At 39.6% G+C, this 13114-nt stretch overlaps 1 protein-coding gene across 1 annotated transcript in view; it reads right to left on the minus strand.

Moving 5' to 3' along the window:
- Window positions 1-13114, minus strand: part of LOC120532339 (diacylglycerol kinase theta) — a 280803-nt gene that overhangs the window by 37975 nt on the left and 229714 nt on the right. Inside the window, exons 10-14 of the mRNA XM_039758242.1 lie at window positions 11362-11452; window positions 11167-11221; window positions 9744-9805; window positions 7669-7819; window positions 3668-3706 (exon numbers count right to left, since the gene is read on the minus strand). Of these exons, the coding sequence (XP_039614176.1) occupies window positions 3668-3706; window positions 7669-7819; window positions 9744-9805; window positions 11167-11221; window positions 11362-11452 (398 nt within the window). The remainder of the gene's footprint in view (window positions 1-3667; window positions 3707-7668; window positions 7820-9743; window positions 9806-11166; window positions 11222-11361; window positions 11453-13114) is intronic.

Below are 13114 nucleotides of genomic sequence, written 5' to 3' on the forward strand. Positions count from 1 at the left end.
GTTCCTCCTCACTTCATGCCAGAGCTCAACTCATGCAAGGTTAGTTTTCTTGGTGGTTTATGGTTAGTTTTTGTATTACGGATTTTTCAAATGTTCATTTTTCGGTTCATAGCGTGAATTGTTGAAATGTTACTTTTCTTGGTTGTTTATTAAGTTACGGATTTGTTCAAATGTTCATTTTTTCCCCCTGTGCTTAAAACTCATTTTTAAAAAAATGCATTTACAGCGATCGGGTTGTAAGGCTATTTGCGCAAACTACTGCAATGTTACTTTCTTGGTTGCTTATGGTTGGTTTTTAAATGAAATTCGGATTTGTTCAAATGTTCCTTTTTTTCCCCCCTGTGCTTAAAACTCATTAAAAAAGTGTTTACAGCAATCGGGTCGTACGGCTATAGCGCAAACTCTTGCAATGTTAGTTTTCTCTGTTCAAGGTTTTCTCAGTGTTATTCAATGTTTTTACATTTAGTTTACTATTACGATGTGTATTCTATGATGTAATTAACTATATTTGTGCTTATAAATGTTTAAAAAAAATATATTTACATACAGTTCGTACGGTCTGGAACGGATTAATTGTATTTACATACAATCTTATGGGGGAAATTGCTTCGGTTCACGACCAAATCGGTTTACGACCAGAGTTTTGGAATGAATTATGGTTGTGAACCGAGGTTCCACTGTATTGGAGAAATTAAAATTATTTCTGATATTTTACCTGGTGTCTGGACATGTTGTCTGTGGGTTCAGGGGTCAACAGCAACCCCTACTGTCACAACCTTTACTGGAACTTGAGCAGATCAGATGTTTCTGTACACCTCACAATTCATTGAGTGAGTGCCGTTAGCAGCTCCATCATCAATGAAGAGAAGTGCGCCAGGACCTGTGGCAGCCATACATGCCCAAGACATAACACCCACAGCACCGCCAGGTTTAACAGATGAGGTGGTCTGTTTTGGATGTTGGGCAGTTCCTTTTCGTCTCCGCACTTTGCTCTTGTCATCACTCTGATGGGGTTCATCTTTATCTCGTCTGTCCATAAGACCGTTTCTGCAGGCTCTTTGAAGTCCTTTTTCACAAACTGTAATCTGGCCTTCCTGTTTTTGTGGTTTTACATTCTTACAGTGTGTCCTCTGTGTTTTTGCTCATGAAGTCTTCTGCTGATAGTCGTCTCTGACACACACACATCGGACCCCTGATGATTGTTTCTAATCTGTCAGACAGGTGTTGGGGGCTTTTTCTTTACCATAGAGAGGATTCTCCTGTCATCAGCAGTGGAGGTCTTCCTTGGCCCAACAGCACTTTGTGATTCCTGAGCTCACCAGTGTGTTCCTTCTTCTTTGTGATTTTCCAGACAGATGATTTAAGTACAATACAATACAATTTCTTTTTGTATAGCCCAAAATCACACAAGGAGTGATGCAATGGGCTTTCACAGACCCTGCCTCTTGACAGCCCCCCAGTCTTGACTCTCTAAGAAGACAAGAAAAAACTCCCAAAAAACTTCAGTAGGGAAAAAATGGAAGAAACCTTGGGAAAGGCAATTTAAAGAGAGACCCCTTTCCAGGTAGGTTGGGCGTGCAGTGGGTGTCAAAAAGAAGGGGGTCACTACAATACAATACAATACACAGAACAGAACAAATCCTCAATGCAGCATAAAAATAAAAATTTTAGAAGTACGTAGCAGAATTTAAAAGTGGATGACATCACATAATATGATTTGGATTTGTTTAGAGTCCTGGAGGCCTCATCCATCAAGCTGCCTCCCCCATTTGGCCATTCCACAGCTGAAACAGTGCTGGGCCAGCCAATCCGATGAAAGGACCCCTCTTTCCCATGATTCCAGCGATCCTCCATCAGGGATGACCTTACCATAGGCAGGCACAACAACTTGGCAGGTGGGCTATGGCATCAAGTGCCACATAAGTCATGCTAAGGTTTCACCGATGTCCTGTTTTTAATGGCTTCTTTGACTTTCATTGGTACAACTCTTGTCCTCATGTTGAACAATGGAGACTACAGACTTTAAGGGGTGGGCAAGCAATCTGAGGTTTCTTATGAAGCCATGAAACCAACCTGAGGAATCACAAAATCCTGTGACACCAATTGTCCCAAACGTTCGGGCACCCTGAAATGGGGAGGGACTGTGTAGAAAAAGTGTTGTGTGACCAAAATGTATGCAAACCCCCTTAAATGAAAGTCTGCAATGTATACTTTAATCACAGCTGAATTGTTTGATTTGTAAATTTCAACTGTGGAGCAAAAGGGGAAATCAAGCAAAACTGTGTCTTTGTCCCAAACATGATGGAGGGCATCATAAATCTAAAGCAAATTTTTGTGCCCTACACCAAATTTCCACATTTACATGGAAGTAAAATACAAACATAAGAGAAAACTACAATAATAATAATAATACCAATAATTTGATGTGATTTAATATACTTTGTTAATCTCAGAGGGGAAACGGAAACGGCCTTTTCATATGACCTTTGGAGGGGTCAGAGTGCAGGGTCAGCCATTGCACAGTCCCGCCCCTGGAGTCATTTTCAGGTTAAAGGCCTTGCTCAAGTGCCCAACGGAGTAGCATCCCTTCTGGTAGTAACAGGATTTGAACTGGCATAATAGCAATAACAACAACAATATGCTACTTACAATATTTCTTATTTTACTTATTTACTTATTACATTATTTCTTTTACAATAATACTTCTACTAATAATAACAATGTCTGCCCGGTTATAATGTATCAACATCATGGAGGCTTACCAAAGTCTGAGACACCAAGGCCTGAGCATGCTGGGATGTCAATAGAAACTTGCCAGGCTAATACGGTGGAGCACTTTAAAAACCTGCTAAAAACTCAATATTGTAACATGGGTTTCTCATAGCTTCATTTTAGTGTAACTCTGGTATTCTGTATATGAATTGAGTTATTATTTTTATCACGGCTCTGCAATCCGTACTAACTCCCACTTTCTCTGCTGTTCTTTTTCCTGTTTTCTGTGGTTGCGATCTGCGCCACCACCACCTGATCAGGGCACCGTGCAGTCTCTACACTAATGGATTGAAGGCCAGAGGTCCACATAACCCTCATCATCGTATTCTTCAACGTGAAGCCTGAAAGCCATGAGGACTGATTGAGATCATTGATGTGAGGTAGAATGTCCAGTGAGGGCTGGGTGGTCTCATGGCCTTGGAACCCCTGCAGATTTTGTTTTTTTTTTTGTTTTTTCTGTCCTCCCTGGCCACTGGACTTTACTTTATTCTTTTGTCAATTAGTATTGACTAATGTTATTTTTATAATTTTTATAAAATTATTTTAATTTTTTTTTATAATTTTCATTTTTTCTTTCTTCCTTCATCTTGTAAAGCACTTTGAACATGCTATACAGGTATAAATAAATGTTGTTGTTGTCAGCTACACTACAGAATGCTCAGGCCTTTTCTCACGTGAGTGTTTCTGCCTTTGTGGACACCCGTAGTGAACGCTTTGCTCTGTCAGTGACTGTCCACCTGTCCATGAGGGCACAATGCCAAAGAGAAAATCAGTCCCAGTCTTCACCTACATACCCTTAGGAAGTTGGGGGAAGTCACCGTGTGCTACCGTGACCGTCCATCACATTGAAAATTAAGATTTGGACTTTAAGGTTAAATTTAAATTGTGGACTTACCTTGTCCCTGGTACACATGAGTGACGGAAACAAGATGAGCTGAAATGAGAAAACACAAAACAAGACCATCATATCACACTTAATCCCATGATGCCTTGAAATACAAAAGCATATGAATAAATAAGGGGTGTGGTTAGTAACACCAAAGCAGCAGACACCAAGGCCTGAGCGTGCTGGGATGTCAATAGAAATTTGCCAGGCTAATACAGTGGAGCACTTTAAAGACCTGCTAAAAACTCATTATTGTAACATGGCTTTCTCATAGCTTCATTTAAGTGTAACTCTGATATTCTGCATATGCATTGAATTATTATTTTTATCACAGCTCCGCAAGCCGTACTAACTCCTACTTTCTCTGCTGTTCTTTCTCCAGTTCAATTTATTAACACTAGAATTACCAGAGCCTACGAAAAAACTCGTAGGTCCATCCCACCTTAAATCGCTTCTTAAAACCGTTCTCACCTCTCCGCCAGCGTCTTTTGTTAATCTAAACGGCTGATAAAAGAAAAGCTGCAAGTAGCCGGCTATTCCATCCCCCCAACGACAGAACGTGCACAAACTTCTCCCAGCTCATACCTTGATTGATTATCTGGGAGTGAAGTGGAGTTTTAGAGTGGAAATAATAGATCATTATTTGGAATACACGCATTTCACGTGTGTTCTGTTTCTACAGTAATCCGTGTAAACGCATTTTTAAAACAGAAACGTTTTTCATATTGTAGTAGTAAATGACAAAATGTAAGCATAAACTATATAATGTATGAAGCCTGAAGTCCAAATAGCAAACACTTCCACAAAAGGTACAAATATAATAGAACAAGTATGCTTTTATTCAAAAATATAACTGCAGAAAAAAGGCACCTTAGCATGCCACATTGACACATACTTACTACAACTGCCATGGTAGCGTAATGGTATCAGCCGCTGACTAGTATTCAAAAGGTCATTAGTTCGATCCCACACAGTTCAGTTTTGAGAAGTAAACTGCTCTTATTCTTACTATTTTAGAATAAAAACATGCATTTGATTTCAGTGTGTAACAGCCGGTGTAATTTATGACACTTGTAAAGGTTATGTTTTTTATTTTATTCACTTTTCATTCTCTCTGTCGTGTTCAGGATCCTTCCCAACCCCCATCCCAACCCCCATACCCCCATCTGAGAATACTGTTTTCACATAAAGCACTTTTCGTGGCATTACACGTCTATTTTTTGAGCATGCCCGTGTCGCTCAAACACAGGAACATATGTTGGTGTACAAGTATAACAAAACAAGGGCACTTTTATTCAAGACTATAAGTGAAGAAAAAATAAAGCAAGTTACAGTAGGCGGTTGATACGACAGCTTGCGTGGTGCAATGCTAAGAACTGCTGATTTTTGATCCGTGCTATATAAAATCATCACATTCAAATATTAACAATTCCCACACACCCTTCCTACATTCACGACATGTGTACTTGTTGCAGTGTACACATCTCTCTGTGCTATGGTTCCTATTACACTCAATGAGCACCTGACATTGTACTTTCTTCCCTATATAAATAACATTAGAGTATAGCGCGTCTCCAAATAAATCACATTCAAGCTATAGCGCGTCTCCAAATAAATCACATTCAAGCTATAGCGCGTCTCCAAATAAATCACATTTGAGTTATAGCGCGTCTTTATGTGAAAACAGCATTGTCAGATTGGGGGATCGTGAAGCGACTGAGAGAATGGAACTGAATTAAAAAAACAAAGCTAACCTTTACAATTATCATGTATTTACACTGGCTCTTACAGACTGACTGAAATCAAATGTATGTTTTTATTCTAAAATAGTTCAGTACATGCAATATTATTTGAAAACGAACAGCGTCAGATCGGGTTTAAATACACGCTGACGCTGTTACAGAAGGAGTCAGCTTATTCAGTGCAGCAGTTTCAACGCACAGTACATGCAATATTATTTGAAAACGAACAGCGTCAGATCGGGCGCATATTCAAACCTGATCTGACGCTGTTCGTTTTCAAATAATATTGCATTAGTGCGATGATGTTTTTACATATATTGTCTCTTTCATTCATCTTGCGGTTTGTAATCAGTGACCGTGTGGTTTTTTCCCCGATCTTGCCAGTTTTCACATGTTGCTGTACGGTGGTGTTTCTTTTGTACTCCAGGACATGCAGAGGACAGAATAGTACAGAGCAGTAAGTTCAGTGCTATATGCAATCAGACAGACAGACAGGCAGAGAAGGCACTAGATATATAAATAAACAGGGAAGGCATTGTATAATAGATATATAAAAAACAGCTAAGGGGATAAATATATAGATAGGTAGGAAGGAAAGGCACTATATGATAGGCAGACAGGGAAGCTCCTATATAATAATTAAGTTACTGTTATTACTATATAGACAAGGAGTTCAGGCAGGCAGAACAGCTAAGGTTAAAAATAAATAAAATTTCTCCCCAGCGGGGAATCGAAATCAGATCTTGAAGTACAGCAATTCTACTGCACTCTTTAGTAACGAAATCTTACCAGTACACCATGGAAGCTGTTGTAAAAGTCTTGAACCTTTTATGAAAGTGTTTATTTGCTCTTTGGCTGTCAGGCTTCACACATTTTATAGTTTATGTCTACATTTTGTAACATTTATTACTAAAATATGAAAAAGTTTCTGTTTTATCAATGTGTTTACACAGATTACTGTAGAAACAGAACACACATGAAATGCATATGTTCCAAATAACGATCTATTATTTCCACTCTAAAACTCCACTTCACTCCCAGATAATCGAGGCATGAGCTCGGAGAAGTTCGTGCACGTTCTGAGTCGGTGAGGGGATGGAATAGCCAGCTGCTTGCAGTTTGTTTTTATCGGCACATTTACAGGACAAAGGAGGCTGGCAGAGAGGTGAGAACGGTTTTAAGAAGCGATTTAAGGTGGGACGGATCTACGAGTTTTTTCGTAGGCTCTGGTAATTCTAGTGTTAAGGCACATGAAACAGAATTTTACAAAAGACGGCCATCTCCATCACTCTCTGTTACTAACCAAACCCCTTATTTATTCATATATTTACCTTGGTTATCTGGTTCTTAACAACCACTTCTAACCTTAATTCACAATATACCACGATGGGAAAGGAAAGAAAAGGAGGAGGATGAGGAGAAGGAGGTTGGGAGCATACAACGATTACAGCGTGTTGCTGCACCCACCACACGGTACACCACCCAGATTGAGATCCGAGTGCAGCGGGTGACACCTCAGCACCACACTGAACAGTATGAGGTTTTTTTTTTACGGTGGCTGGAGTGCCAATCCTGCCACCAACCCCCAGGTTTTCCCTGCCAGTTGAAGGACCTTTTTATAGGGCTGGATGTAGATTAATGTCATACCCAGGATGGAGTAATTGCAGGTTAAGCGCCTTGCTCAGGTCCTAAACTGAGTCACTTCTGGCATTTATGGGACTTGAACCGACAACCTTTCATGGAAAAGCTAAAAAAAAAAAATAAAAAAAACACTTGCCGACTGTGTGAAAGAACTTGAGGGGAATAATAAAAACCATCATTCATATATTTTCTATGGGCAGCATTTGGCGCAATGCAAGATCCAACACTGGACGGGGCGTCAAGCCATCACTGTTACACTCGAGCGAGGTCAGAAATGACCTAACATGCGTGTCTTTGGGATGTGGCAGGAAACACGCTCTCCATTTTGATTTTCTTCCTGAGTTTATCATCTCCCATCCACACAACTTTGTTTCTTAGGATTTTTGAATTCGTCCTGCAGCACAATGCTAGATTAGTGACATCACCAGTCCGTCCTTTTCTGGCAATTTATGGGAAAACGGCTGAAACGTTTGACAACGCCAACATGAAAAAAAACCCTCTATTATCAAAAGATAGCAACACATGACTGTTCTCCTTTCATTCTGTGAATGCTGATGGTGCTTTCCTCTTCTGACACTGAAAAATATTCTGCTTAATCAAAGGCTACCTTGGATTGTTCCCACTCACTTTTGATGGCAAGGTGGTCTTGCAGCAGGTCCATGTATTCATCAGCTTTCAGTTGAGGGGGAAGTCCGCACACCATCAAGCAGATCTGCACTACGGTGTTTCTGTTCTCCACGATGTAGAATCGGGTCTGGTTCATCTGACGGAGGGACATCTAGAAGGACAGGGAGCAAAGCTGAATTTAAAGGGCAGATGCTGGCTTATCAGCCACCGCAACCTTCAATACCGGTTAACTGGAATGATCTCAGCTTTACGGTACCTTTAACAGGAAGACCCACAAACAAACTTCCTTTAGTTAACGCCATTCCCAAGGCTCTTTATATCCCCATCACATAAGAAAGGGCAGAGCAAACTCTTCTTACTTTGCGCCCTCCCCCACCATAACCTATCGTCTATGGGAGAGAAGCAAAAAGCTTTAGATTTGTCAAAAATTTCGATCACCGTTTTTCAACGGATCTCGATGTTTTAGGGATAGGTGTCTGTCTGTCTGTGTATTACAGTTTCTTGAGGACGGTCTATAGCTAAAACTGCTGGACGGAAAAATACCAAACTCGAAACTTGAGTCTGTTATGAGGTGACAACTTGCTGGTTACTTTTTGAGCCAAATCGTGCAAGAGAAAGAGGCGCTCTACAGGAACCTTCAAATACCGTAATTAATTAGGAATTCTTCTCGTCAGTTGCTATCATAATGAGCTATTTAATGATCAGAAAGATCAGCATCGGAGTGGTAAATAATTACTGAAATGCTAAGAGAATAGTCTGGTTTACTTGGTTCCTCAGATGCAAAGCCTACTGATGCTCACATCTGAATTTATTTTTTGCTTTGCGCCCTCCCCCACCATAACCTATCATCTGTTGGAAAGGAGCAAAAAGCTTTAGATTCATCAAAAATTTCGTTCACCGGTTTTCGACAGATCTCAACGTTTTAGGGATATCTCGATGATGGGTATGTGTCTGTCTGTCTGTGTGTGTGTCTGTGTGTCACAGTTTCAAGAGGACAGTCTAGAGATAAAACTGCTGGATGTAAAAAATATCAAAACTTGAATCTGTTATGAGATGACGATGTGTTGATTTGTTTTGGAGCCAGATCGTGCAAGAGAAAGAGGCGCTCTAGAGGATCCCTCAAATACTGTAATTTTGAGCCGTCATTGTTAGGACCACTGCGTGTATTGCTAGGTGGTGTGTCTTGTGAGGTTTTTGACAAATCTAAAGCTTCCGCTCCTCTCCCATAGATGACAGGTTACGGTGGGGGAGGGCGCAAAGCAAAAAGCTTTAATTTGTTGTTACATTAAATTTAATTACTTTATCGATTGTTAATTTAAATTGTAAATTTATTAGATATTACATCTTTTCACTTGTGGCAATCAACTTTTGTTACCTGTCCTACTACACTTGCTGAACAAACAGGCCCTCAGCCTAACGTTACTCGATTGTGTTTATCTGTGTTGTAAGTCGCTTTGGATAAGTGTCTGCTAAGCAAATAAATGTAAAAATAAAAATAGAACGTAGGAAGGCACAAGAATTTTTAAAGAGACCGAACTTTCCAATACTGTTCTGTACAATAAAGCCCCCAATGCCAATTCTCACATCCACCCATAACTGGTTTATAAACCACACTCTCTCTTTGTCTTCATACCCTACGGTGTTATGCAGTTGAACATGACCATCCCCTAGTGGTACAGGAAAGACCTGAAATGGTCAGGTACATTTGAAGGCAAGTTGGGACCATGCTGTATCTGTCCACACCAGTCGATGGAAGGACAATTTTATAAAGGTTTCTCATGGAGTTGGCACTGACTTTTAGTAGTTGGGGGGAAATCAGAGGCAAAATGGAAAGTGAGCTAAAACCTGTCCTCCCAGGTTAGTCAATGACATATGAAAAATTTGGCCAATCTGCCATGATTTGTAAAAAAAAAAAAAGGCTAGTTTATCAAACCAAAAACGTCAGCCTATGGGGAAAAGCCGCTTTATAATCTGCAATTACAAAGTGTCTGATAACTCCACTTAAACAGAATAAACAGTGGTGGCCATGGACGAAGGCTACAGCACCACACACAATGCGCTACAGACAGCCATACCTTTCTTATTTCCTGAAGTTTTTCCAGTAGTAGTTCTTGATTGGTCAGCGTTTGTCGCTGGACTGTTGGCAAACCAGACAGACACACAAGGAGACAAACAAGAATTTAAGGATTAGAACAAGGCAGGAGACATCTCACCATTGTCCACTAAACTGATGAAAATTGTAAGTTTTAATAAAAGGCGACAAGGCAAGATACCAAAAATGTAATTTGTTGGATATAGTGCCTTTCAAGGTAAATCTGTCCCTTCATCCATATATGCATTATTAAAGCACATTTAAACCCTCTTAGAGCTACAAGGGATGGAGGCCACCCCATCAGCATAAAGCACAAAGCGTAAAGGAGACAGCATGCTAGTCCATACCAACAAACAAAGCCGTTTTAGAGATACGCTACTGGGTACATATTCACCATGAAAACGCAGACTAGATAGATAGATAGATAGATAGATAGATAGATAGATAGATAGATAGATAGATAGATAGATAGATAGATAGATAGATAGATAGATAGATAGATAGATAGATAGATAGATAGATAGATAGATAGATAGATAGATAGATAGATAGATAGATAGATAGATAGATAGATAGATAGATAGATAGATAGAATCCTGCACCCTTGGAAAACTATTCTGACACTGCCACTAAGATCTGTCACTCACAATAAAAGAATATCCCACTGCTAACACCAACGTAACAGGCTCAAGCCACCGGTTGGTCTCATTCTAGGCTCAAAGTCATTAAGTTTGAACTGAACAGCCAGACGTGCACTGGAAAGGCAAACTTGATGTCATGACTGGGACTGTTTTTTAATATTATAATAACCTGTTCCATGGACTCGAAACATAATGTAGATATTATTTTGGAGGTTTTAGAGTTTTAGGAATTTAACGATTAGACCTTTTTTTTTTAAATTCAGGATGTTTTTGAACACGTTATTTTTAAAATACATCCTCCCAAGGCACCATTTTGGTTTTATTATTGGCGCCACCATTGTTTTTCCAGGCTACTGTTAGCTAGGATGACAGTGAGGGTTAGCGTTATTCACTTATAGACTATCCAAATGTATGGATAAATCAAAACATAAAACCCTCATGTTATTATTGTTAAGAATTATTTTCTGCTCTTCATCTTTGATTCACATCTTGTGTTTTTGGTTATGTAAAATATTCTGGTTATTGATTCTCTCCCTACATTTCTTGTTCTGTGATTTTGCCTTATTTGATTCTTGTCCTCTCAGGTGTGACCTCAGTTTGTTATTACAATTACGATCTTCTGATTCCTTCTTACTTCAAACTTCTGCTGCACCATTCAGTCAGTATACTTGCTGAGCTAAAGGAATATCCACATATCCCAGAAATCTCCAGTCAGTTTTCAACCATGTGACTCATGACCTCTGAAGAAGAAACCTAAGTTCTTACCTTGCTTACTTCCCATGTATACTTCAACCAGTTGAAACCCTTGGGGGTCCTCGTCCTGTAGGATGAACAGCCAGACTTGAGTTAACACAGCAGCAGAACTCCACTTTAGTGCCATGATGGGTCATCCCCACCCAAGTGTATACGCTGTTGACAGGACAGGCCTTCCCTTATACAAATACAATTAATTTATGGTACCTGACGTCCAAGCTGCAGGAGGACCTCTTTAATCACAGATTCTACTGTGCTGCTCTTCGAGATGGAGATGGAAATGTATGCTACTCCCAGCCTAAGAAAAAGAAAAAAAATAATAAAATCCTCTAATAGACACAAAAGTTCCTTGAAGAATCTTTATAAAAAAAGATGTATTCTTCACTAATTGTTCTTCAATACAGTTAAGCTCTGTGGACCATAAGAAAAGAAGAACTGCCCAAAAATACAAAAGTAATCCAATACAGGCAGTCTCAATACAGTGATCCGGAAATAAAGCAATAAGGTTCAATAGATCAATGAAACACAATATACACATCACGTTCAAAATGAACCACCAGGAATTGATGAAGACTCTTTGGATTTATAGGATGGAGTGCTGTTCCTGGCAGTGACTGGCCGCCTCATAGGGGGACCACCCACAAAACACATGGAAAATAACACAAGCATAGACAACAAAGCTGATAATAACCAACTAACAGTTAATCTGACATAAACATGAACAAAAAAGACAAGGAACAAGATTTTGAATCCCAGCTAGGGGCGGAATCCTGGCTAAAAAATGACAAAGTACACAATTCATCTGACACCAAAGCACTGAGACTGAGAATCGAATTTGAGACACAGAAAGCTAGGAGTCAATACCAGAAAATCAAAACCTCCATCCATCTATTTTCTGCTGCTTATCTGAGAAAGAAAAAATTCACTAAACCAACACTGGTTCACAGTGTGAATCCACAACCTTGGACAAAAGGCTACTCTGCAACTTTTAGGCAAGTAATATTTATAAGCAATTCTTCATAACTCGAATTGTGGTGCATCTTGGAAAGTGGTCCTTAACAGCCAGGCACAGCCTATTAGTAACCTGTTATGCACCCAAAGAGACTCTAAAATGGCAGTGTGACTCACTTTACAATGGGAAGAAAAATGAAAATCTTCTTTTGATGACTTTTCAGGCAGTTATCAGAAATGTTAATACGAAAGTGAAAAGCAAAATGAAAACTAGTGGTTGTAAATTTAAGGAGCAAAAATTTAATCATACTGCGAGTCATTACACCAGACTCTGGTGGTGCACATCTGCCCCCCCTCTCCCCCCAATATGGCAGCACCTATAGAAAAGCAGAGATAAAAATTAAATATAAAAAAAGAAAATCAACATGTGATGTCTCATACATTCATAACAGGAACGGGTGGCAGGGTACATACTGTATCTACGTTGAGCAAACATGCTCCATTCCTTCAATTAGCACCTGCATTTTTGTGGGAAATCTCCCCACTATCTGTATGACTAGCATAGTCTGAGGAGTATTAGGAATTGCCCACATTCAACCAAAAATCATCAAGTAGATTCCTCCTCTCCTCCCTTACAGCTCAATCAATCAAACTCAGCTTCCTGTTCTGCCACGTTCAGGAGAAGTGAGGATGTGGATGCCCGTCTAGTAGTAACAGATACAAAATCAAGGATTTCTGGCTGCAAGGGTACAGCAGTCCCATCAGCCACTGATATTCAAAAGTGACTAGTGGGTGCGATTTAATAATAAATAAGAATACAATTATTATATATAATACGCTACTGTGGCTGTTTGATTGTCTGTCCAGGATTTTAAATCACCTGTAGCCCACAAACCGTTTGACCTATTGACCTGAAATTTGCTACACATATACTACATGATGTCTACTATCTGCTTTCGGGGTGATGAGTGACCTCCAAGGTTATTCCTCTTTTTATTTTAATTTTATT

This window comes from Polypterus senegalus, chromosome 7, assembly GCF_016835505.1.
Source record: "Polypterus senegalus isolate Bchr_013 chromosome 7, ASM1683550v1, whole genome shotgun sequence".
Classification (NCBI taxonomy): domain Eukaryota; kingdom Metazoa; phylum Chordata; class Cladistia; order Polypteriformes; family Polypteridae; genus Polypterus; species Polypterus senegalus.